Source organism: Ptychodera flava, chromosome 16, assembly GCF_041260155.1.
Source record: "Ptychodera flava strain L36383 chromosome 16, AS_Pfla_20210202, whole genome shotgun sequence".
Lineage (NCBI taxonomy): Eukaryota > Metazoa > Hemichordata > Enteropneusta > Ptychoderidae > Ptychodera > Ptychodera flava.
The window spans coordinates 20,880,651-20,907,709 of NC_091943.1; the positions used below are offsets into that span (position 1 = coordinate 20,880,651).

The following is a 27,059-nucleotide window of genomic DNA, read 5'->3' on the forward strand; positions in this document are numbered from 1 at the left end:
ATTTAAAACGCTCTGAATTAAAGTGGCTTGTTTTTCACAAGAGTGCACCCACATCTTACATCAAGGGACAGGGTGGCATTGCTCCTCATATAATAAGTTTCTTTCAATGATTGTTTTGTCTTCTAGATTGACAAATGTGTACGATACAGATAGTTTCAACATTTTTCGGAGGCTTATACACTAACCCCATTGTTAGCAGAATCGTAATCCATTTCGATGTCCGGAGCACACCAACATCGCATAAAAGGACGCAGGCTTTTCATTTACATGAGCTGAAAATTTTGATATTACTGGCAAATTTTGTTTGCAGAGTGTAAGGTGGACAAAAGAGAAATACTATATCATATATAATCAGCCAGCTTGATGGTCAACTTGAACAACACGGGCTTAAATTCTGATGGACAAGTCACTCGCCGGGAGGCCAAAACGTTTTGCAAATGATACCAAAGCTCCATTGTCCTGTCGATGATGGGCAGGTATGCATAGAACAGTACATCGGTTTGCGTGCTAAAAATAGCTTCCGAGGCAACCATGCATACAATTTGTAATGGACTTGAAAAGACAAGTGGATATTACGTTTATGCTGTCCGCATTAAAACGCCAAGTGGAACACCAATTCACCAGAGAATCCAGTCTCTCTTATAGACACAATAGGTACAGTGGATAATGTTTTCATGTAATGGTGTCCGATACTTTTATCCACAAAAAAATCAAAATAAACGCTGACATTATCTGGGCGTGTCCTCTGACACAACGAACTTAGCAACACTCGTGCAGGTACTATTACTCCTATAAGTATTTGGCAGCAAAAACATTCCATAGACGTGCACCCTTGTCTGAGATTTGCAAATAAATGGACCTAAAAGTCGCATAAGAGTCTTTTACGATGCTTTCGTTGTTCAAATTTCACTTGTCCTTTTTAGTTTTTAAGGCACCACTTAGGTGAGGCATTGTACTCGATACAGGTTAATAATAATAACTCTCTGCTCGAAAAGTGATGTTATACTATTTAATCAACACTATCTTAGTTTAACATAAGGAATGTGTGGCACTGAATGCACTGTACACGGGTAGACTCTGCCAGGTCAAAAGAAAGCGATCATGATACGAGCCAAAAAATGCATCATTTATCAAATAAGGATACATATCGTAGTTCAATACCAGCACAGAGAAACATATAGACTATCTATCTTTCTCTATGATACCAGTAAACTTTTTTCACGTTGCTTTTCATGGTATATAAGCCTTAATTTCCTTGTACCAAAATTAAGTATGAAGACGTCTCTTATAGCGTCGGATTTGGAGACTTTCTGTATTTTTTTTTTCGAATAGGTAAAATTGCAGACAACTCCTTTTTCTTAAATGACTAAATGTCCACGCGACCTATCTTTTAATCAAGTTCCAGATTTCGAGATCGTGAACCCATGGCCCGTCCGTAGGGTGAGGCGGTCGAGCGAGTTTCTGAACGAGGATGACGATGACGAGGAGCTGGACCAACAGAGTTTGGAGTACATCTTCAACGCGTTCGAGGAGGAATTTCACCTCGTACTCCAGCCGGCTCTCGATCTTTTCTCGGACAGTTTGTTGATCCAACACACACGGCGAGATGGCTCAACCCTTCGCCCGGCTTCGAAGCACTGCTACTACCAAGGCACGTCCCTGTATCACAATGGGTCAGCAACATTTGCCAGTACTTGCAGTGGTGGCGTGGTGAGTATGAACAAACATATCCTTGTCAAATTGGCGTTTGTCGGTAAAAGTGATACTTTCTAAAATAAAACATGCTAAATCCGTAAGTTGTGTAGTTGATATGATTGTATGTCAAATGCAACCTCTTTTTAACAGGTCTGCTACTGTAACTAGTAGTATGTGCTCATCAGCATGGAATTATGTCACCTTTATGTGCATTTGGGTACAGTACCAAATGACGAAGAGGATCCAGACAATATGCTTTCTGCTTTCAAACTAGGTTAGGTGTTACTGACTTTTCAGACTATACGAACTTAACAAAATCTTGCAAAAAGACAGACATCTTTTTACCTGTAATACATCCTCCACACAAAAATGATGCACTCAGATTTCCCGAATGTGACGGGAAAGACTTTTGGCATAAACAGCCTATGCCCTGGAGAGGTATCAGTGCAAGCTATGCGCGCTGTCATTAACTCGCTCAATTCAAGTCGATGATTTGAAAGAAATTTTAGAGTGGAACGCGGAAGAAGATGCGTGATGTGAAACTCAAAGAGGATAGAAAGTACTGCATCTGACACAACTATCCGGCAATGGTGCCTGGTACGACGAAACAATAGACTGACCAAAGTGTGACTCAGAATAAATAGTTGGAATCTTTCCAGTGGTCCGTGAACATGGTCACCTGACATAAGCCCATGGGGCATGGTGACTGCTCAGCTCAGCATATGTAAGCTGAAAGATGGAATGTTGGAGCGTCCTGTGCTTCCGACATTTGTTTCTCAATACATTGATAATATCATTCATATTCACAGACGTCTATTATTTTGACCAAAAGATCTTATTTGAGCGAAATAAGGATGGAACGATCTGAAGAACATATTGTCATCACGTTTCCAAGTATTGTAACTTTCGGGCGACTCCTTCTCGTTAGAGATGCTGACTGTTTCACGGCGATTTCTGTGATCAGGTTTACTTTACCTTTTCAAGCATATTTATCATGTCTGACGCCCTCATGTGGTGGTAGTTTAAGTTCATATATATATATATATATATATATATATATATATATATATATATATATATATATATATATATATATATATCTATATATATATATATATATATATATATATATATATATATATATATATATATATATATATATATATATATATATATATATATATATATATATATATATATATATATAACTGTTCAAAGGAGTATTAAATAACTGGAAATGTCGTGACTCATATTAACACGCCACCGATTTGATAACCCTTTTCTCTACATATCTCTGTGTCTCTGTCCTTAGACTGCCACGATTCGAACGGAATATGCCGAATACCACGTTCAACCTTTGAAGAAAGATCATGCCCTGAAGTTCATGGCTGACCCAGACGAACCCAAAGCCCATATAATGCACAAGCTGAGTAGGACGCCATCAAAATGTGCAATGGAAGGTAAAAAGTGCTCCGAGGACAATTTAGCACAAATTGCAAGTCAAAATGCTACCCCTAATATATTGATGTCTTGATTCAACTTATCTACCCAATGTTTTGATTTTTGATTTACCGTCCCCAGGTTTAAATTATCGAGAAGCACAGTTTCTAAGAGCTGTGGTGGGGGGGGGGGGGGTTAAAATCAGTGACGTGTTTTTATCGTGAGGTCGAAACTACGTGAAAAGAATTTCACACAAAAATTAGGAAAAGTTCAGAAACATATCGTCCTTTTGCTCGATCATTGTAGCAGAAAAGGGATGAGAAATGAAACCATTATATATGCCGTTACCACACATTTGACGTGTTATGGTCCTCGTTGTCGAGATATCCTACTATGGTGCATTTCAAATTTTTATCCGTGCTTGTTCTAACAATGCAATGTTACTCCAAAATATTGTCAAGGCGGAAACTTAGTTTCTGAAGAAGTCGATCGTCAAAAGCGAGATGTCGAGTCCAGGGGCAATGCATACGAAACAAAATATGTAGAAGTCTTGGTTGTCGCTGACGAGACGGTAAAACAAGAGTATGGCGAAGATACCGAGTTCTACCTTCTGAGCATGCTCAATCAGGTGAGCAGACGACATCCTGTAAATTTTCCCGCCTTCATGAGTGGTGTAACCAACTTGAGTGAGGGCATCGTTTATTTGTTTATATAACCGTTTTCACATTGGACAATCTATTTATCACAAGTTGCTCTTTGAACACAACTCAATCTTCTGATCATTCATACAGGTTGCAGGATTATACAAGGATAAAACTCTCGGCGCGGATATCAAACTTCACATCCGCAAGATCCGAATCCTTGAAGAAGCTTTGCCAAACCTGGAGATAACAGACAACATTGAAACAAGTCTACAGCAATTCTGTGCTTGGCAGCGTGGTGAAAATGCCGATATCTCAGTTCTTATAAGCAGGTAACGACAAATCCACAAACCGAGAAATTTTACTACGACTCTCTCGTGCAGCCTACCCTACCTATTTATGTTAGCAACATTATACCAAACTATAACCTTTTGCGTTCTGATCGCTTCAAATTATTTCTTTCCGTCCAAAAATCACGTGTTTGCTTTACGCAACATGCTGAGTTTTGAATGAATACTTTTAATTTTGAAAATTGTGTCATCATCATATTTTTAGTCAGGGATTCATTCGTATCATATTACGGTGTGTTTTATGTATTTTATTCCGTTAATGGTGCATGGGCGAGTCTGTAGTGATTCACTTCTTCATGCTTAATGCACGTTTTCAAGAAACCTTACGCTTTTCTTCCTTTCTACAAACCAGGTACTGTGGTACTCTGCACTTAAGTGTGCAATGCTGCCCGACAATTTGTTGAATACTACACTGACTCTATGTATGCTATGTGCCACAGTGGCAAAATCTTTGGTCTGCGTATAAATGCAATATTTCAATGCTATTGCTTTGTCGATATGAACGCCGTTCATTTTATCTGTAGGATTCTTTAATTAATCCGAAGTTCTTTTCCTTCTTTCTTCTACCTTCGATCATTCAGGAGAGACATGGCTTTTGGAGGCCACAGCGATGTTACAGGGAATTCATTCGACATCGGTACGGCTTGCGACGAAAACAGACGTTGTTCTATCGCAGAAGATCACGGTCCAAACGGACTTGTTTTCACCGTTGCCCACGAGATTGCTCATTTGTAAGTCTCTTTTTTAGCCAAAACTAATGCAATAACTTTTGGTTCGGAATACAATGTAGAAAACTTGCTTAATTAGGGAAGTTTGAACAAACCCGCAACTTTCTTTACGGCATTTCGCTTAATACTAAGCCTAAATTGAAAAACGTCCATAACTTTGATATTTTTTAAAATTTTATTACTGAAAGCAGTGAATTTTTAACTTTTAAGTGTGAAGTGAGTTCGTATACAAAGTCTTGACTACGCGAAATGGTCTAGTAAGCTTATATAATGTTGTCATTGACAAACTTTAGGCATTTTCTACTTTTAAAAAGAGAGAGAAAGATAAAAAAAAGAGTTTAAAGTATAAAGGAGTTTAAGTTTCCGGAATTGCTACCATATGTGCCATTGCATTGATTGGGAGAACGTAAGCGGACGTAGGTTGTGTTCGCAATGAGTTTCTTTCGAATAGTCATCCTGTATGCACGGTTACGTTGGAGAGCGTGCGCATGCGTATATATATATATGTATATACATATATATATATATATATATATATATATATATATATATATATATATATATATATATATGTATATATATGTATGTATATATATGTATGTATATATATATATATATATATATATATATATATATATATATATATATATATATATATATATATATTACTTGGAAGTAGAGTAGGGAGGTTACAAATATGAACAGCGATTTAGGCTGGGACAAGCACAACTAACGTTACAATTACGCTTCATTTTAGGCTTGGCGTGTATCACGATGGACTGATGAATGGCTGCGAGGATGATGGCTTTGTAATGTCCTCTTCAGACTCAGGTGGCAAAGAAGCTTTCAAATGGTCGGAGTGCAGCAGAAATAACATACTAGATTGGCTCAAGTAAGTAAAATCCATGAATGTAGTGTGTGTATGTATTAGTCTTGAAGACATGATGACATATACCTTGTTAGGGGTTGGACAGAAATTACAGGTGGGACGGCATCTATCGGGGGGAGGGGTCGGAACTTTTCGTGCAAGCATTTTTGAAGAGTCATGAAATTTCACGCATGCCTTTTTTTTTGGGTAGGGGTCACCATTTTTGCACAACTATTAGAAAGCAAGGTATAGCCGATATAGTGCTTCGTCCAAAAGTATCAAATGACAATACATGGGAGTCTATCGGACAAACTGTTAAACTATTAACAATTTCCCCCTACGAAAGAAGCTGTACCTGTACATTTAAGCTTATATATGCTTGATAATTTTTTAACGTATTTGATCATTAGAATAGAGTGGTTACAACTGTATATGTGTACAAGAAATTGATTTTGGAATTTCGCCGAAAAAGTTGATTCGCTGTACATGGTAGTCAATGAGAAACCTATGAAAAATTGTATACAATACTTAACTAGCTAAATCTCTGCTTTTATAAGTGTTTGACAATTTATATAAATGTACTTGACTAGAATGGCATGTTTGAAAGTACGTATGAAATGTGAACAAAAAACATATTGGAATTTCACCCCAAAAATATCAATTTACTTTTTCATGGTAGTCTATGGGTAAACTATGAAACATTTTCCCTGACAAAAGTTTCTATATATGTGCATTTATATGAAATTGTTTATGAAAAATTGACTTTTAGGCTGAAAATTTTCTTGACAACAATAAGCTTATTAGTTCAACCTGTACAATTACAAGCGAAACTATAAATGAGGTTAAACATTACAGCTATTGTTCATTTTGATTTTGAATAGCCAATTGCACTTCAAGTAGTTGACTGAATTATTTATTGTGAAATACGACCTTGCTTCATCGTATAACTTGAAACCTAGAATGAAGTAGTTATTTGTAAAGGTTAAAAGCATTCTCTGAAAGTTCAAAGTTCAAATGAGAAATTAAGCTTATATGTCAATTAAGATATTGATACGGACTGCATCACGAAGTGGGGGGGGGGGGGGCTCATTGCGCCTGAAAATTGGGGAGGGGCAATCAATTTCTCTCAAACACTTTGAGGGTAACTTTTTTCGTGCAGCGTCTCTTGGAACCCCACCCACCCACCCATTTCAGTCCAGTCCCTTGGACGACAGTCGCAATATCGAGTGAGAGTAAATCTTTTATATAAAGCACAACCCTTTTATAGTGTTTAAAATTGACAAAAACGCGTTACGTTAAAAAGATCGTCAAACCCAACTCTTAAAGTGCCAAGCACAGTCCCTCTATCCAAGTAAATATTTTGAAGCAATCAACTTTGGGAAGTCGAACTCTGAAAGCTGATTGGATTGAATTGTTCTGACCTTTCGAAATGTCAGCATACGACCTTTGACCAAGTGGAGAGACGAAAACGAGGTCAGTGTACACAATGGCGGCAAGTTCAACACGAGCTTCTAGGTCCAGATCCAATGTATTTCTGAGGGGATTTGTTTCTCTCACCGATACTTTCTGGGCCTTACGACCACCCAGATTCCTCATATACTAAGCGCCGATCATTCTCTGTCAAAATAGGAATAAACATGCGGGTATTTGCACAATTTACAGGTCGGAGTCCTCAAGCTGTTTGGACAACGTACCACCAGCACCGAACAAATACTTTCTGAGTAAAATTCCTCTGCCTGGCAACTACTTCGATGCCGATTTCCAGTGTCGTTCCATTCATGATGACGAAACTGCAACAGTGGCCCAGTCTATCAAGGACTCTGAGGTGAGTCAGCTCAGTCATCGATCGAAAACATTTACGTTGAAAATTGTACAATGACTCTCAATGTGAAATTACATTCTGTCAATATCCGTATACATGTATCATGACATTGACACAAAACAGCAGTATCAGACTTTTGCTCAACAACACACTCAGGGAGTGCTGCAGGGCAAAAATTACAAAACTCAAAGATGCAAACTTCAAAAAATACATGTACCTCATACTCATTATTTATTATCGTATCTGGTTTTACAGGATATTTGTGGTGAGCTGTCATGTGACTATAATGGATTCTTTGCAGTATCTAACAACATTCCACCATTGGATGGGACAAGTTGTGGACATGAAAAGGTAACGTCAAATATCTTTGGTAACCCTTATGACAGGCTGTAAGATTCACCGTGATTTTATTTTGCCAAAAACTTATGCAGTATTTTGCATTGTAGTTCATCTGAATTGTTTAACATGTTAGTAAATGTAAATAAGTATATAAGTCGTAGGTGATCATAGTAAATGGTTGCAATGTGTCCTTTTCTGTCCATGGAGTGGAAAAAATGTTGGTTTTAGTCAAAAAATTACAAAAATCAAAATACTCTAGTATCGGAGTAAAGCATATCACTGTACCGGTAAAGCTGCAAGCTTGGGGTCATCAACATCATGCAGACAATCTTGTACAATTAGGATGCAAGTTCCTACCAACTTAGCTGCAAAATTGTAGCTCTAAGGTGAGGCGGTGAGTTTTGGTTTTTGCGACATCGCTCACCAGTAGAGCTACAATGCCGAAGGCCCTGAAGCATACAAAATCAGCACGCTGCGCATGGCACGGCATTTTGATGTAAAATCCCATATATTTACTGCATTTGGTCATACTGATTTATCACTACTGAAGATTAAACACTATACTACACTAACCTTGTCGTGTATGGGGTTTGGTATTTGTTCAAATACGTCGATTGCGTTCCAAAAACATTTCTTGGAGCCGCCATTACCAACTTCTGGTAATGGCGGCTCCCAGAAACATGCTCAATGTTTATGGAACGCGATCGACGTGTCTGTGCCAATACCAAACCCCATAAACGACAAGGTTAGTGTGGTATAGTGTTTAGTCTTCAGTAGTGATAAATCGGTACAACCAAATGCAGTAAATATGTGGGATTTTGCATGAAAATGCCGCGCCATGTGTGGCGTGCTTATTTTGTATGCTACAGGGCCTTCGGCATTGTAGCTCTACTGGTGAGCGATGTCGCAAAAACCAAAACTCACCGACCGCCTCAACGTAGAGCTACAATTTTGCAGCTACTACCAACTGTCATTTACAGTGAAGATTTTACAGGGAGATTAGAGTCATACCTTGCCTGAAAGAATTCCCTCACAGTGAACTTTCCCAACTGTGACATATCGAATGTGCTTCATTTAATTTTGCACTGCACATTACAAGGCCAAGTATCCCAGATACAGTTCCCTGGCCCTGGGGTTTACTTCTGTTCTTCTTAGCAACAACAAAACTTAATTCTTCCATTGCCTGCGAAACATGCTTTTTGTGGTCAGCAAATAAAGAATACAGAATTTTTTCAAAGTGTTTCTAGCATGTTCACTTGTAGCAGCAACGATTGTAGTCGGTGGTTAGGGACAAAGCAAAACTAATGCTCATTATTTCTGGGTAAATTTCAGGCATGCATTACAGGATGGTGTATGGACTTGGCCTCCAAGTTTGACTGTGGTGGAGGGGATTGCCCTCCAAGGTAAGTTGCTTGCACCAGTACGTGTTCCCATCAAAGCCCATTTGTTATGGCATTTCTTTATACTTGTTGGCAACGATATCAATGTGAGTGAAACAACAGCAACAACATATACATGTAGTAGTGTTCTTCAATTTTATCAGCAAATAGAAACATAAACAAGAACAACACGTACCCAAAACTAAGCTTCCTTTGAATTTACCAGTTGAAAACATGAAATATGACTAGGTGCTGGTATTGAGCAGAATTATTGTGAACTTTCATTACTTTTTTACTTCACCATGAACTTAAATTTGTCAACTTCTGCTGTACAGAAGTTCTTATGACAGTGTAAATGACACCAAACCAACTGGTATTGAGTTTGTCTGTGTTATACATGTAGATGATCAATCTCAAAGTGGGGCTGCAATCTTGTCTTGTTCATTGCGGAACAGTGTGTGAATTTGTTGCAAAATTGATTTGCCCCTTTGCTATAATTTTTCCCACCTAAATTTCAGTGTAATATTTTACCAATTCTTATGAATTTTCCGTAATTTTTTTGATAGTTTTGCACCAAATGGACATAAATTTTTATCCGCTACAATTTTGACCAAAATTGTTGGAAAATCTGAGGAAAAAACATTGTCTAGAGCTGGAAAAAATGTTGTTTGTGTTATGTTCTAGAAGTAACAAAATTGACTTTGGCACTCAAAGTGTTAATATGATAACGTAGCTTTGGTAATGGCAGAATCTTTCATAACATGCAGCACCACAGCAGTGCCAAACGTTACTCACTCAATGCTTGATCACACTGTTTCTCACCACCAGTTACATAACAGGAGCCTGGACGACCTGTAGCACGCAGTGTGTTCAGAACAGACAGGTTCTTTGTGCGGAGGTACATGATGATGGAAGCACTGTCTTACTTGACAGCTCAGATTGTTTGGGACTTCAGCCTGTGGCAGACCAAAGATGCTGCTGCCTTACTGGTGACTGCTCAGCTGTGGCCAACCTTGGAGAAAGGTAAAAGATCTGTGTTATTTATATGGGTCTTCAGAAAGTATTGAAACCTTCACTGCAGGAGAATGGATTAAAACTTTGCTTTGACTAATTTCATCGCCAAGAAATAAGAAGTGACATGATTATTATAAGCAATCAAGCACACCTAGCGACGGTATACCACAAGATTTTGACTAGTTCACGACATATATGCATGAGTGATAGCGAATTGCATACATGAAGTGAACTGGTCAAAATCGAGTGGTATACAAGATTTTGACCAGTTCACGACATATATGCATGAGTGATAGCGAATTGCATATATGAAGTGAACTGGTCAAAATCGAGTGGTATACAAGATTTTGACCAGTTCATATATGTATGAGCAAAAGCGGATTGAAGTGAACTGGTCAAAATTGAGTAGTAAACCGTTCCTGGCGGTGATTTATTGCTATTATATCATAACAGTATATTGAATTCTAGCATGGAACATCAAAAGGAATTTTACTCTTGCTGAAAGCTCGTGAGTGTGACAGCCGCGGTATACCGTGAATAAACCACGGTTCTTTTCGCGTCTCAACCAATCAGATCGCTGTATTTGCGCCATCACTATGCTGGTATGATATAAATTATAATATGTGTATCCTTCTGTTTTTGCAAGAAGATTGGTTAAGTGTAATGTTCTTCATTTGAATATGAATGCGTTTTAACCACCCATTTGGGATAGTTATTCCCACAAAATTTGATCTGTAATATCATATTAGTAGAACCGCAATGGGAAACTGTCAGAATGCCACATCGCTTTGCATTGGACGTAAAGATCTGTTGCTTTCACGAGTCACGAGCTGTGAATCTTTAGACTCTCCTTAATTTGCCCAAACGTCGAGTAGAAATGAGATACTGGACCAATAATTAAAACCATGGCCCTCTTTCTGTGTGTTATTTTCATTGTCTGCCCTTGTGTAGCGACAAATGGAATGCTATCCTTGGGAATGTAAATTGGCAAGGAAGACGCCAAGAACAACAATGTGAAAACAATTACCCTGGTACTTAAAGGCACTGTTCACGATCCCTGGGATCACCTTTGTTCTGGTCTGTAAGAGGATTATGGTAGTGTGATAGCCTTTGTTTTCCATTGAAATTGTAATCTGGTGGGCAAATTTTCTGAGGAGACAATCTGGTGCCAACACATGCCTTTAAAGGCATGGGTCCGGTGTCAGATTGTCTTGCCAGGACATTTACTTATTAGATTACAATTTCAATGGAAAACAAAAGGCTATGACACCTTCATAATCCTCTTACAGACTAAAACAAACTTGATCCCTGGGATTGATTCCCCTGCCTTTAAAGTCCAATAATATCACATAAGAACATCGTTTAATACATGGGAAACACACCATCATCAGACTTACATTTTTTGGCAGGTACCAATGGGTAGCCAGCACCTGGGGTTCTTGTTCCGCAACCTGTGGAAGTGCTGTGCAGACTCGTATCGTGACATGTTACGACACCGTGGGTGGACAGCCAACTGACATTGAATCACTCTGCGATTCCAACCTGAGACCTGATACCACCCAGCAGTGTAGTCTACAAAACTGCCCCAGTACCTCTTCCAGTTACCTGTGGCTGCTTGGTTCCTATGGGGCGGTACGTACTCTGAATATTGTAACTGAAATTCTGATATGACGATATTTTTGTTTCTGTCAATTTTTGCCAACAGGGCAGATGCCAGTTGAGTAGTTTGTGCCTTGAAAACAAAAGACTTGAACTTTGCTCAAACTTTCCTTAACCCTTTTCCTGCCAAGTCATATTTCACCACCAGGTCAAGATGGTTAAAATTAATGAAACACAACATATTCTATATGATGTATTTTAACATAATAATGTACATTTGAAGGCTGTTGAAAACATAATACTGTAAGTTGATTTTTTTTGGACAAAAGATGCTAAAACATACCAAGCCAAGTGGGTGAAAATACGTCAGTTTTTGGCTCAATACTGCTTTATACTGATTTGGCTGATGGGGAAGTGATACAGTTATTACTGTCTGGCAGGAAAAGGGTTAATAATGAAACTTTCACCATATTCTTTTCAAATCAAGAATAAAAATCAGGATCATCATGCAAAGTTTGGCACGAGAGAAACAAATTACCTCACGTTTACCAATATTTGAAATTCAAAATGGCTGCCATCCTTATGTTAACTCTATGGGGAAAAGGTCAATTTTTTGATTTTCAAAAAACTGAGACAGTGAAAATTCTTACTCAAAGGGCTCTAAAATGAGTACCCATAAGTGGTAGACGAGAAAAGAATTGTTACGTAAAAAGTTTGAGAATCTGAATATCTGTCCCCAAGGCACATGCTATCTTAACCCTTGACTACTATTGCCATTGTTATCATACATACCATACATATTGGGATAATGAACCTATTCTTGCTGGAATTTTTCGGCACTGTAGATATATATAGTAATTATGCTGCTAGAAATTTTGGTATTCATGGTTGTCAAGGTGTTAAACTTTGCGTCAGATCACCCGACAAATATCAGAATATGGTGTCATCATCAAGTTGTTTTTCTTCCACCCTGTGAAACATTCTGAATTTTTCCTTGATTTCAAACACCGGAATAGTTTTCCTTTATTGTGCAAATTCTTCTGTTCTCCCTGCCTTAACCCTTTGAGGGCGAAAGTCAATTTTAGTTGCATACCCCAGTCAAATTTTTTCAGATTTTTGCCAAAATTTTGACAAAAACTGTAGCCAATGAACTGTAATGTGCATGGGGTCAAAAATTTTCACAAAAATTACAGAAAAATTCATAAAAACTGGTAAAATGTTGCAGATAAATTTTGGTGGGAAAAATTATAGTACTCAAAAGGTTAATGTATCTACAAATAAAGTTCTGCCATATTGATGAACATAATTATTGTTTATTTGATTTCTCTACATGCACTCAAATGATTTCAATATTTCATTATTTAGTGTTCAGTTACCTGTGGCGGTGGCACCCAAAGCAGAGGACTTGCCTGCTATGATAGCGCTCTGAACACGCTTGTGAACAATGATGTCTGCACTGCAAATCTTGGACCAGCTCCCAGTACAGAGCCCCGGAGCTGTAACACAGACGCTTGCCCATCTACGGTTACATACCAGTATGTAGCAGGAACATTTGGAGATGTGAGTATTACCCCATTATCATACAAAAGTGATATTCATCAGCAGTGCCTTTGAACCCTAGCATGTTTTCAGAGTGAAATACATGCATTATAATCCTATGTACATGCACAGTTGTTTTTGGGTCATCATGAAAATGAATTAAAAGATCGTTTTGACCACTCTTTGCATTTTGTGCAAATTTTGCCTCAAATAGACTTAACAACAACAAAAAAATGATATATTGGTAATTTGTGATCAGAATTGGTTGATATTGTACACAAAATTTTCCTGTATGACTGAAATACTTAGAGGTTATTACCCAATATCGCCTGTTCCTGTGTCGTATCAGCATGAGTGTCATTTGTGCTGCGTCAGACACGAGACGAAGTCGAGTGTCTGACGCAGCACAAATGACACGAATGCTGATACGACACAAGGAACAGGCGATATTGGGTAATAACCGATTTATCATATACCCATGCCCATAATTTTAGGGAATTTTTACTAATAGAACGAAAAACCTTTAATTTTGAGGCTTTACTTTATTACGCCTTGCGCATAAATATCAGAATGTTTATGTGAACAGGCTTCATTCATAAAGTATACGACGAAGATGTCAACATCACGCGCGACATCGCTGCAAGTCGTCCATATCTCAATGAAACCCAAGAAGAAAGACACCGGGAGACAGAAATCGTCATACAGAAGGAACATTTTAAGGTGCAATATGCTATTACAACTGTAACCGATCAAAAACTGCTCAACTTTAAATCTATCCTGATTTCGATCGTCGTACGGCACGGAGCTCGCGCGGAGAGGGGACGCCATTTTGTTAGTTTACCTTTAGAGTTGCCATGTCAACAGTCGTCGCGCGTGCGACATCGCTGTCACGCCAGGCGCTCACTATCTGTTCGATGGAGACCATGCCAGGTGCCGGCGCCGTGCGAACGGCAGAATGTTTGCTAAAACTTGACCAAAAAAATACCATTGGAAAACATTTAAAGACTCAACGTGATATTTCCGTATTTTGCAACCAGAAATACCCGTGTTCCTCGAAGCCCTTCAAGTTTTTAAGTCGGTGACATCGCTTCGCAGGCGGGGAGCGGCAGCCATTTTGTTGTTTACGTTGTTTACCAACAAACTGCTAATGTAGTTCGGGAAAACTCTAAAACTGATGACGTTCATCGTGCAAATCTCGACGTTTACCGTGAAATATCACGGCTGATGTTTTACGTTGAACGTCACTAGGATGCAGCAATATGGGCATGGGTATATGATAATCATAGTTGTAACTGCTTAGAGTTTTTCATGTTGTTCTGTGCATGACTTTCAACTACATTTACACCCTCCAACCTGTTGAAACAACCAGTATCTCCTACAGCATCAAAGTGCATGTGTCTCTTTGAGCATTGTTGTAGTTCACTGGAAGTCGGTAAAGAAATTCATTTGTGGATAATAACAATGCAGTGTTTTCAAACTGAATACTGGTTATTTCCTAAAGATAATCATTGGGAGAAGAAAGATTGAAGAATTGAAAAATTGAAAAAATTAGTCAAGGGTTACTTCAGCTGTGGCTCCCAGTCACAAACAATGAAACATATGTAACAGAAGTTACAAGTTTTACAATGATCGTATCGTAAATATTCCATCAGTGTCGAAATCATTGGAAAATATTATTGAAATTTTGAGTTTTTGTATCTAGAGACATGTGTAAAGTGTCGCTAACAGAGATGGCATAACTACAATCAACCCAAATGTAAACTGGGTCATTGATTGTGCGGCTAGAATCGCACATCAAATGATGAGAATGTCTCCATGGAAACTTGCTGATAAAAAAAATCTTTCAGACTTGAGGTTGTCCAGCTGTAGTACAAAAGGCGTATGGCACAGGTTTTCCTACATAGAAACCTAGCTGAAAAGAAAGTACCAACCAACACACGAGAAACTTATCAAACAGCGCCCTCACTGGCAATCAACTGACAAGGATGAACAAGAAGAAGCAGAAGATGTTTTATACCTCGAGAGTTCCATGCGCCAGGATCTCTGTTTCCTTCAGTGACAATATATAAAATTTCACGTCCATTTTGCATGTTGATGTTGACTAATGTCTGATTTCAAATTCACAGTGCAGTGTCACGTGCGGAGACGGTGTCCAAAGTAGGAGTGTCACGTGTGAAACCGTGTCAGGCAACTCGGTCGTTGATTCCAGTAACTGTATCAGTGCTGGTTTGACGCCACTGCCAACAACTCAGCTTTGTAATCTTGGAAGTTGCCCAGTGACCACTACCTATGAGTACTACATAGGGCCATATGCAGCCGTAAGTGAAGCGTAGCAAGGCAAAAGCGTATCAACAGATATTAAAGAATTCAGATACATTAAACAACAGAAAAAAGTGATCTTACCTTGTTGTAAGGATAAATCTTACCAGTTGGTGATTGATGAAGGAATATCTCACATTTTCAAGTGGTATTTTTTCTTGCAGTCTCTGTAGTCAATCAAAATCTTTATTTACAATGTCGGATGTCGTGTTAATGCAATATTGATCAAGGTTATCTGTGGTTCATTCTGTGTGTGCTGTACTCTGTCATTTGTTGTGGCTGCACTGTCTCAAGGCTGTATTGTATTTCTAGCCAGGATAGTCTATCTAATGAGTCTTTTTCCATGAACGTGCTATTCTTGTACTTTGTGATTTGTCCCATATCTGGTCAGTATAGTCTTCCTAAATGGTTTCTTTTCATGTATGCACCATTCTTATGCATTGTTGTTTTTCACATTTATGGCTGGTCTAGCCTATCTATAAATGGTCTTTTCTATGTACAGTGTATGTACCCTTCCATGTGTGCACCTTGAATCTCATACATTGGGATTCCAAGCGTCATTTCTGATTATTTCCATGTATTGTATTCAGATATCACAGTTACTGTAAGCCGTGGCTAATGTTCTTTTTATTGCACCAATTCCTTAATCCAATCATTCCTGTCATCTTGGTGACTTTTCACTTTTTTGTGATCTGCAGACTGCAGAACGTGATTATTTTGACGAGCTGTCGTCATCGAAAGTATTTGTTTAATAGATACAATATGTATACTCTACATTCTCTGTGCACATTACATGTCGTGTCTGTGCACATTGTCGTGTCTCTCCACATGATCTTTGTCTTTTGGTGTTCATCTACAGTCTGTGTATGATCTGTCATTATGTGTTCAGAAGTTGCTGCACCCAATGGTAACTCTCAGCAGATATATAGCACACCATGTGTTGTTGCCATAAAGCCAATCAGGCAAGATGCTTGACTCATGTAGAATCATGTTTCTGATGATCTCTCTTCGACACACAGTGTACAGTGACATGTGGGAACGGCATTCAATTCAGAGAAGTGTATTGCCGAGCAGTTGGTACCACCAGTGAAGTAGCAGATACCTTCTGTATCCAACAAGGCCTTGAGAAACCAGGAAATATACAGGCCTGTTCTCTGCCAGCTTGCCCAACAACAATAACAACATATGAGTTCACCATAGACAACTGGTCTACAGTACGTCACATAACTCGCTGATCGTAAAGTTTTCAGTGGAGATCCTGTTGATGGCATGGGATTTTATATATGCATGCATAAATGTTATAATTCATTGACCTTCTGTGGAGTACTGTGTTTCTTGGTGGAATTTTTACCTCTTGTATATTATCTGCTCATGAAATAGAACTAGTAGATTTTGTTGTGCAATCCTGCACATGGAATACTTAGTATTTATTCTCAATTCTGCACTGGATAGATGTATAGACATCTTTGTCATCTGTGTCATTCTCCTTCAATTTCTAGCATGTCCACTTATGTTCAGTATTAGTATTGCACATTTGGAAAATGAGTTTCAACAATGGTGTCACACCAGGGTGGTTTTCAGATCTTCTCGGTAATTTTAACAGTGTAGGCAGATTTACCATGCATTGTCGCACCAGTATTATACATGCATTGTCGCACCAGTATTACTAGGTGATGGTCTAAATTGTTATTGCCCTTATGCAGATGGCAATATGAATACCTGAGCCACACATATATTTACATGTAGTATATGTATGCTACATTATTAGACTACCCATCGAATATAATCACTTTTGCCATATTCTTCAGAGATTATTCCACTGCTGTTACATACGTCAGTACATTTGGAGGGACTGTGTTCCCACTTTTGATGGAAATAGCTTCTCAAAATCAATCATGAACTCATAAATAATGCAGATAACACAATCAGTTCCAAATATAACCTCAAAATGCTCTGCAGTAAGGCTTATAAGTTTTGTATTTATAGTTTGTGAGCATAAAAAATACCCTGCTCTGTTTTTCCTGATATGTCCCACAAAATAGGTAGGCTTGAGGCTTGTGCTGTTGACCTCTGTTTTGGTTCGTAGAGGTTCCTGCTTTAGCTTTGTGAAGCGGTTGGACCCTCAAGGATTAACCCTTTCACCCCCAGTTCCCTGTATACAGGTCCAACTTTACCATAGAAAACAATGGATTTGGGACAAACCATGGTGGTGAAAGGGTTAATTTGATTTGTGTGTCATGCAGTGCAGGCCCATTATCCTTCAGTCTTGCTACAGTTTGTTATAAGGTAGTGACAAGGCTGTATACAGTAGCTGTGCCTTGCGATAGCACATTTCACGTCCAGCCTTGTGCCCAGTGAAACTCAGGGATGCTTTGTCACAAGGAAATGTATCTTTTCTGTACAACCTCAGTTTACATACCTGAACACAGCATGCATCAAGTAAAAGCAATCGAAAAACCAGAAATCAACCTGCCATAGCCTAAGCATTTAAGCAACACAGAACGATCCGCGCTGCATCTACAGTGTGTTCCACAAGTGCATTCATGTGCACATCTTATACTTTACAGTGTTTTGGCAAGAATAGGTTGTGACCAGTCTGCTGTGTAATTGCATGACAAATAATGAATGAAAAAACACTCAAAACAGGAACTTTGTTATGATAACTTAACTTATGTTGCATGTTTACAGACATTTTTACTCTTTGTAATTTTACACTTTCACTCGTGGATGAGTTACTACTATGACATTCTTCTGCTCAACCCTCATCCTGGCAGGCGAGTCACTTCTCCATCTTCCCAGTCAGAAACAAGTGGTATTGAGCCAAATCTATACCTCTTTCCAGCTACTTGTACAGTATGTACCGCAGATTTATCACTAATAAAATCATGTGCAAATTATGTTTGAAGGAGCTGTCAAATACTGGTATTCAGGTCTACATTAAAATGTAGCATATGGGACACATTATGCTATACTGGTTTTAACCAACATGACTTGATGGTGAAATTTGGCTTGGCAGGATAAGGGCAAGTGGAAGATAGTGGCCAGGGATAAAACTCTACAATGATGCATACATTCTCTTAACCAACCTCTTTCATGCACTTGTACACGAAAATTAACTCTCTCTTTTTAGATGCACCTAAGAATTGTGAATTTACAGAATCAATACAGAACCTCCATATAGTCTAACACGTGTAATGCAGGAAATATACTTGAAATTGTTTTTGACTTGTGCATGCTTTTACATTCACAGTGCAGTGTCACTTGCGGTGATGGCATACAGACACGGAGTGTCACTTGTAACTCCATACCAGATAACATATCTGTTGATGACAGTAATTGTATCAATGCTGGCCTCACTCAACCATCAACCACCCAACTCTGTAATCTGGGAAATTGCCCAGTGACAATCACATACGAATATTATACAGGTCTATTTGGTGCTGTAAGTATGATATGGTGTACCTGAAGAACTCTGGGCCCAATCTCCATCATGAAGAATCTGAGTTTCCCTAGGGGGCTGTTCTATATCTTACATGAACAACTTGACTCCCTAGGGTTACATTGATTCATAAAACTGTCAATGTGGGCACAGTCTCCTTCAGTCCTGCTTGTAATGTAGAACAGAAGTAGTGTAGGAGGGCACAGTACAATAGATTACCCACAATTCTGTTTGATTTGTACCAATGAAGGTTACTTCTCATAACTTTTTCAGCTCTGCATATTAGCAAAAATCTGAAACAACGTAAATAACTGTTTATTGATAAAAGTATGTTTAGATATTTCTGCATAAATTTCAAAGTAAACGTCAAATAACCATAAAAGTCACATTCTGCAGTCAAGTTATGACAAATTGAAGGGTACATATTGTCCGAGAAAAGTTAGCATGGAAGTTTCTTTTGTCATTTCGATTGGGAAAAAAAATCAATATTCATTAGTTTCATATAGCAGGTGCAACTAGACTCCCTACTTTCTACTACATATGCTCTATATCTAAGAACACGATAGTGGAAAATTTTACAGAAATGCTACCTCCTCTCTCAGTCAGGCATAATTTTCCAAATCATTTAAAATTTGAATAGAGAAGAATGGTGAGCTCAAAAGTATGTTTTCAGAATTTTTAAAAGTAGTCTATGGATTTGTCTACACATGGTAGACTGGTAGACTTCATCAAAGAATCTCCAATGGTGCAAGTTAGAATGAATCATGGGATATCTACAGTACTGTGGGAGCTGTCTTATTACTCTGATGTGCTTTAGGATAGCTGAGTTAAGACATAGACCCTCGTTATTCTCAAGGGTCTATGCTTTAGACGAGGCTGTGGATGAAGATTTGAAAGAAAATGAGTGTCCTGGCCATTTTCAGTATTTTGAGAAATGGAGAAACATATAAAGTCATTTTGAAAGCCGTAAAAAAAATTCAAAAATATTTTTTTCTCCTCGATGTTGCTGGCATTTAAAAAGAATAAAATATTGGCTTATTTTGATGACGCAATTTGCTGATCCAAAACATATTTAAGTACAAAAGTTCCCAAGGCATACAAGTCTATTAGCTGTGGTTAGGATATTCATTTTTTAGGAGCGTTCTGTTTTCTTTCATACTATTTGCTGGCTTTTCATTTGATAGCTTGATGCTATGTTTTGTCCATATAATGTCTCCCATTGTTTTATTCTCTGTTCTGTAATTCTGCTGAAGCATTGTTAGTTTCTTGTAGCTCTAGTGCAGTTTTAACAATAGGTTTTGTGTATCTGCTTTATAAATATGCAATACTCTGGTGGATGTCTGTTTATCTGTTGTTTCTCTCACTAGTGTAGCACTCTCAATTTTAGTGTGTTAATGGATGCCCTATTCCAGTTTGCACTTGTCATTTCTTCACCAAGTGTTGTGATATTTGCATCATTCTTCTAAAAGTGTATCTGTGTGGTTTCTTAAGTCCATCCGATGTTGACGTCGTTTTTTGTCTGTTACGTTTTCTGTGTGTTCATAGAATGTAGAAAATGTAGATCATTGATACTCTGTAGCATAATGTGGTGTGGTAACTCTGTAGACTTCATAACTTTGTGATGCTCAAGTGCTGTGAAGGTATTTCATTGTCAATGTAAATAATGTTTGTGTGCCAGTGTATCATCTGTAGATTGCAAGATAGCATAAGCATTCTGCTGTCTCTCTTGTAGTACTGCCACTTAGCTCACTTACCAATGAGGCAAATGTGACTGCAATTTTTTATTAACCAATACATAGCAATTGATGTGTTCCATATCCTGGTGGGTGTGATGGTACAACCCCCTCCAAAAAAAACCCCAACAAACAACAGAAAAACAAAAACAAACAAATGAAAACAAACAAAGTTTGCAATGTAGATACATGTGCATTAACTAACCCATGTTTGTTTTGCATGCATATGTCTACACGCACAATGATTGAATGATTCATTCAAAAACTCAGAGAAAGTTGTGTCACAGAATGCTTCAAATTTATAAATTTACAACTTTCCACCTCTAGAGTCAGTGGTGTGAAATTACGCATGGTTCGTACATAATATGTTACAATCCAGTGAAATGCATGCATCTCATCTTTCCTGAACGCACAGTGCTCAGTGACGTGTGGAAATGGTTTCCAATTCAGAGAAGTGTATTGCCGAGCAGTTGGTACCACCACTGAAGTAGCAGATACCTTCTGTACCCAACAAGGCCTTGAGAAACCAGGAAATATACAGGCCTGTTCAGAGCCAGTTTGCCCAACAACAACATATGAATTCACCACAGAGGCCTGGTCTACAGTATGTTGTAAATAATTCATCTGGTAGTTTAGACTAGAGTAGAGTAGTTTTAGAGTCATTGCAAGTGCACTAAGGTCTGCATTTTCCCAATTGATGCAATTTTACCACAAGATGATTTCCATGACACATCTTTGAAACTACGAGATATACAAAGTAATCATGGTGAAATCAAAGGTTTACTTGAGCCGCCGTGTTTGTCATTTTAATTTGAAATTTTCTAAAAAAGCATACCTCAATTTATTTCAAGCAAAACTATACTAGCCATTTTGTTTTTGCACGACTTCCACACAAAAGCAGCAATCAAAGAGTCAAATAAGAGAATTGTTTTGCTTTTCTGAATTGCCTGCAATATATGCAGGTTTGAATTCTCTTGTTTGAAGAGGGAACGAAATACCAGGTACAGTTGAAATATGTAAGGTATGACAGCTATTGACAACTGTACCTTTCATTTTAATGGGTAAAAAATATTACTTTTTTGTATTCACTTGGCTCCTATTTTGCGCTATGTTGTAAGCTTCTCCTCATTGGTGGCATATTGCATTTGTAATTTTTCCAGGGGGAGGCTGGCTTTGCTTGTATTTATCAGTTAAACACATTCTTTGCTGCACAAGACTTTATGAGATCTTACGTATATATGGCATGTAGCAAGACACTGTCTCCTGAAAAAGGATGACTCACATGCAATTCATAGAATTGACAACTGCATGAAAGTCGCTTGTTTTACTTGAACCGCACAGATATTACATGGTCATACAAAACTTGACTCACTTCATGTGATTGACGAGTGAATGTTACATTGAGTATCAAAGTATCGCAAGATCTCTCAAAGAGTCAAAAATTATCCACTGCCATCATCATCCTACTAACTACATGCATCAATGCTCTACTAGTATGGTATATTGGTTTTTACATTTGCTGTCTCTGCTTATGAACTTTTCCAAAAGCCCATTTTTGCCTCATTTTGTTCAAGGCAATTCTCACAATCTAATGCATCCTGATCACCATCAGTTTTCTGCCATTTGCCGCCATGTTGTACTGCAGTGTTGTTTGCTGCAATATCGATAAATCTGCTGAAATCTCTGTCTTTCCTTGTACCAGTTCATGCTGTTATGAAGGCTTTATTAGCTGCAGCCATAGTTTCCCTCTATCCAGCTGTTCTTTTGTAGCATGGTGTATGCTGGCTTTGGTGATAACTTTATGTTGCGCATAATGAGGTCTGGTTATTGAATTTTTTCTTTGCCACTCAGCCATGCTTTTATAGAAATGTGTCAGCTTACTTGTTCAGACCACAGCATTTGCATGCTACTTTTTTGGAAGCCCTTGCTGGAGTTGAATTTTGGAATTGTAACTGCTTTTGCTGTTACTTAAAGCCACTTTGTCTGCTGTTAATGGGCATAATGTTAAAAAACAAAGTGCTTCTTGCAATAAGAATGCTGTGTTGACTTTAGTAATACTTTCTGTTTGCAAAATTGGCATACATTTTATGCTTTGCAAAAACATGTCTTTTCCAAGCTGTCTGCAGCAATGCTCTTTGCTTAATTAGTTTTGGTCTTGCTGGATGCAGCTGTGCTGACAATGCCTGCTGGTACTGAGACAATTGACCCTTTGCAGTAGTTTCTTTTCCTCCATGTGGCTGCTGTGGACACTTTCCTTCCTCCTTTGCACATTTTGCAAGGCAAGGCTCATGCAGCCACGCACAGTTATTCTGTGTGCTCTTTTGTGTTCAATTTTACGTCACACGTTTTGCACATTCACACAGTGCTCTGTCAACTGCGGAAGCGGCTATCAGTTCAGACAAGTCTACTGCAGAGAGAACGGAACCCAAACGATCGTTGCGGATTCATTTTGCATAGCACAAGGTCTTGTGAAACCTTTACCTTACCAGTCTTGCAACTTGCAGCCGTGCGTCTACTACGAATACTACACAGGCAACTGGCAATCAGTATGTACACACTTAAATAGCTCTGTACCTGCTAAATGTCTGTTGAATTTCAACAGTTGGTCATTCATCGTTTTGCGAACAATACTATGAACTTGCAAAAAACTATAATGTTTTGCGCATCTACTTGTAATGGTTTTCAAACTCATGAAGGTGCCTTCTTTGAAACAAAGAAGCCACTTTGGCATTTTCAATACTTTTCAAAATTTAAAAGTGCAAAATTACTTTTTAGAATGACAGGTTAAAGGGATAGTAGCTGCAACTCAATGTTTACGCAAGTTTTGTTCTATAAACTGAAGAAGTTTATGGTTTTCATGTTTCTCTCTTAAAATGTTGAAATACACAAATCTAATGTAACTGATCACAATTTGCACTATCAACAAATGAACGTCTTGACAAGAATTCAATATTCTGCACCCCACAATGTTGACAAGTTTACAAAGAGAACAAAAATCATCACATCAATTTGTTTTGTGATCCAATCCAATATGGCCGAGTGAATGGTGGGAAAATGCTTCAAAGGTCACAGCTAATGGAGCTGTACATGTAAACTGCCCCTGCTAATCAAAAGTCTGCATAGAGCCATGTAATGATCTCCATGGCTGATAGAAGTCTGCTTACAATTGGAATGTTAATATCATTTCATACAGATTTCCTAGACCTGTAAGACGTCATACTGTGAAATCTAATTACCAGGGACAATTAAAACTGACCCTGCATCACTACATCAACATGTCATTCTTTTTTTCTTTTTTGAATATATAAATTGAACTCTTTATTTCTTCCTTTAAGAAATCTCACAACTCAAAAAAAAAATTACCTCAAACCACTCCAAGAATTGTAAAAATGTATCAATCTTTTGAGCTTGAGCTCTCTGATCGAGCTCACTTCTCACAAGAGACTTGCTGACGAACAAGTATTTTGAAGGTCACACACATGTATTGACTATTTTGATACCAATATGACAAAATTCAGTCTTTTTGAACTCTTTTATATGGTGTCATTCTTCACATGTACAGACATGTGGATTCCAACTTATGCTCACCTCAAGAGGGCACTATGCTTCTGTAGATGAGAAAATGTTCTTTTATGTTACAGCCAATGTGTCTTTCCCATGTATTTTGAGCACTGGCACAAAAAGTACCTGGTCAGGTGGATGCGCCTCAAGCACACATATTCAGACCCCAAATTTTTCCTATTCTTTTCTGGTCTGCGGCTTTTAGAGGCTCATTTTAAAGCTCTTGGAATAAGAAAAATTTTAACTGTGAGCTTTTTGAAAATTAACAATTTTATTTTTCCACATCAAGTTAACACAAGTTTAGCTGCCAGTTTGAATCTCAAATATCTGTAAATTTTAGGATATTGTTTCTCTAGTACCAAACTTTGCATGGTGATCCCCTGAGTTTTATTCTTGAATTGGTAAGAGGAAGGGGGACAGTTTTGTTATAGCATCATGTCATGATCTCCATGGCTGATAGAACTCCACTTACAATTGCAATGTGAACATCTTTTCACAAGGATAATTTGATGATCTTCTTATGGTAGTAAGCACCTCGAAAGTGAAAGGCTTAAACTTTTGCTCAAACTTTCCCTAATGAAACTGTCAGTCATTCTCTTACTAAATCAAGAATAAAAATCGGGGGTCACCGTGTAAATTTTAGTACTACCCAGAGAAACAAATTACCCAATATTTACCATTATTATACACCTACTGCCGTAGCCTATGGGAGTTTGACCGTCCAATAACTTTCCGTATTTTGTATAGTTTGGGGTTTGTAGCAATTTTATTTCAACAATCGCGCATGTTCCACTCATATAGCGCGTGCCGCATCCCTCAAAACTTACCATAGAATTTGTTTATACCGACGATTAATGGAGGGAGGTGTATAATAATAGGGTTATACACAAAATACGGCCCTGTATGGACTCGGGCTGAGTGAGTGACGTATTGGACTCGCCTTCGGCTCGTCCAATACGTCACTCACTGAGCCCTCGTCCATACAGGGCCGTATTTTGTGAATAACCCTTTAATATTTAAAATTCAAAATAACTGCCATCCTTGTGTTAACTATATGGAGAAAAAATAAAATTTTTGATTTTCGAAAAACTAAACCCGTGAAAAGTTTTCTTAAACCAAGAGCTTTAAAACGACCCCACAAGTTATATATCAGAAGGGAATTGTAAAAAAGAGTCCAAATATATGTGTTCTACCTTATGTGCCACAACAGGTAAAATGAGTCTTTACATATGCTCAAAGCAGTTCATTTTGTAGCTACTGAGTGATTCACTGATGTACTCGCTACAATGATACTATGAATTGTATCCCTGTATAAAACCAATAAATGTAGTAATAAAGATTTTTGAAAATGTTGTCTGGGACAAATAATGTAGCTATTGTGAGAGACTTTCATGTAAATTGCATAATGTGGCACTGTTTATGTCTTCAGTAAGATTTTTTACCCGCTCCAGTCCACATAACTTAAACTTCACCAAGGGGTTCACTCAATGCCAAGAGAGAGTGTGCGCGCTATATGACAGATATTCCTAGTAAATATTAACCAGTTTTCTCTGTTGCCATTTTGAATCAGTGCTCAGCTACATGTGGTGGTGGTGTACAGACAAGATCAGTGTACTGTACCCAAGTAAGCGGCGGTGAAGCAATCGCAGTGAGTGACGACCTCTGTGTACAGCAAAGCCTTGTCAAGCCGCCTGAGTCACAGGTCTGTAACACTGGGTCCTGCCCTGTGGTGGAGCAGTACACCTATTTTGCCGGAAACTGGGAAGATGTAAGTGTTAATAGCTTGTGTAATAAAAGTTACATACCTGCTAGATTTGACAGGTGGCACACTATCTGTCACTGCACTGACATAGTTTGACATACCAAAGGGAGTGATATCACTGGAAACAAAAAAGCAAATTCACAAGTTACTACACTTTGGCCACTATCACATAGATGGGACACACTCAGACTCTATACTTGTTGTGTTTGGTCTGTTTGTAGTATCTAAGGTTTATAGGTGGTGCCCCAAATATCTCTGAAAGTGAAGTTTGCTAAATGAACTGAGATTATAAAACCATATCCCTTTTAAGGAAAACAAGCTTAGCTGTTTGACATTACGCTGCAATAAGAGATGGTCCCTCAAAGTGTCCATGTTGGTATTATAATCACAGCCAAACCCTACAGCCTAATCAAGCAATTGATGTCTCGCGACAGTGTACCATATTCCTGTATGCTTGGCCCAATGTTCTTGATACTGTTAGATTAAACAGATATAGCAAGCATGTCCACGTTTACCAACTTTTACTGATGCCAACATTAGCCCATCTAGCCCCGCTTGATAACAATCAAATCATAAACTTTTTACGTTTCAGTGTACAGTTACATGTGGGACTGGAAGCCAAACAAGACAAGTTCTATGCTTCCGTATCTCTAACACTGAAATTGTGGCCGAGTCTTTTTGCATAGCTGCTGGTAGTGCTAAACCAGCTGAAACACAAACCTGTGAACTCAGCGCTTGCCCTGTCCTAACATATGAGTATTTTATTGGGTCCTTTGGAGAAGTAAGTATAATAGTAATAAGTTCATTTTAATATCAGATACATATTGAGGT

The 27,059-nt window shown here is 38.2% G+C and overlaps 1 protein-coding gene across 8 annotated transcripts in view; it reads left to right on the forward strand.

Moving 5' to 3' along the window:
- LOC139114258 (uncharacterized) overlaps positions 1-27,059 on the forward strand; it is a 112,388-nt gene that overhangs the window by 6,888 nt on the left and 78,441 nt on the right. For 5 of the 8 annotated variants that reach the window (XM_070675845.1, XM_070675847.1, XM_070675848.1 and 2 more), the window contains exons 3-21: positions 1,400-1,710; positions 3,008-3,155; positions 3,597-3,763; positions 3,927-4,108; positions 4,708-4,857; positions 5,612-5,746; positions 7,385-7,547; positions 7,800-7,895; positions 9,216-9,286; positions 10,091-10,285; positions 11,686-11,908; positions 13,241-13,435; positions 15,541-15,732; positions 16,753-16,947; positions 18,984-19,175; positions 21,321-21,509; positions 23,269-23,451; positions 26,037-26,234; positions 26,821-27,009. In XM_070675845.1, coding sequence (XP_070531946.1) covers positions 1,400-1,710; positions 3,008-3,155; positions 3,597-3,763; positions 3,927-4,108; positions 4,708-4,857; positions 5,612-5,746; positions 7,385-7,547; positions 7,800-7,895; positions 9,216-9,286; positions 10,091-10,285; positions 11,686-11,908; positions 13,241-13,435; positions 15,541-15,732; positions 16,753-16,947; positions 18,984-19,175; positions 21,321-21,509; positions 23,269-23,451; positions 26,037-26,234; positions 26,821-27,009 — 3,374 coding nt within the window. The remainder of the gene's footprint in view (positions 1-1,399; positions 1,711-3,007; positions 3,156-3,596; positions 3,764-3,926; positions 4,109-4,707; positions 4,858-5,611; positions 5,747-7,384; positions 7,548-7,799; positions 7,896-9,215; positions 9,287-10,090; positions 10,286-11,685; positions 11,909-13,240; positions 13,436-15,540; positions 15,733-16,752; positions 16,948-18,983; positions 19,176-21,320; positions 21,510-23,268; positions 23,452-26,036; positions 26,235-26,820; positions 27,010-27,059) is intronic. The other 3 variants (XM_070675846.1, XM_070675850.1, XM_070675852.1) reach the window with 3 other exon arrangements.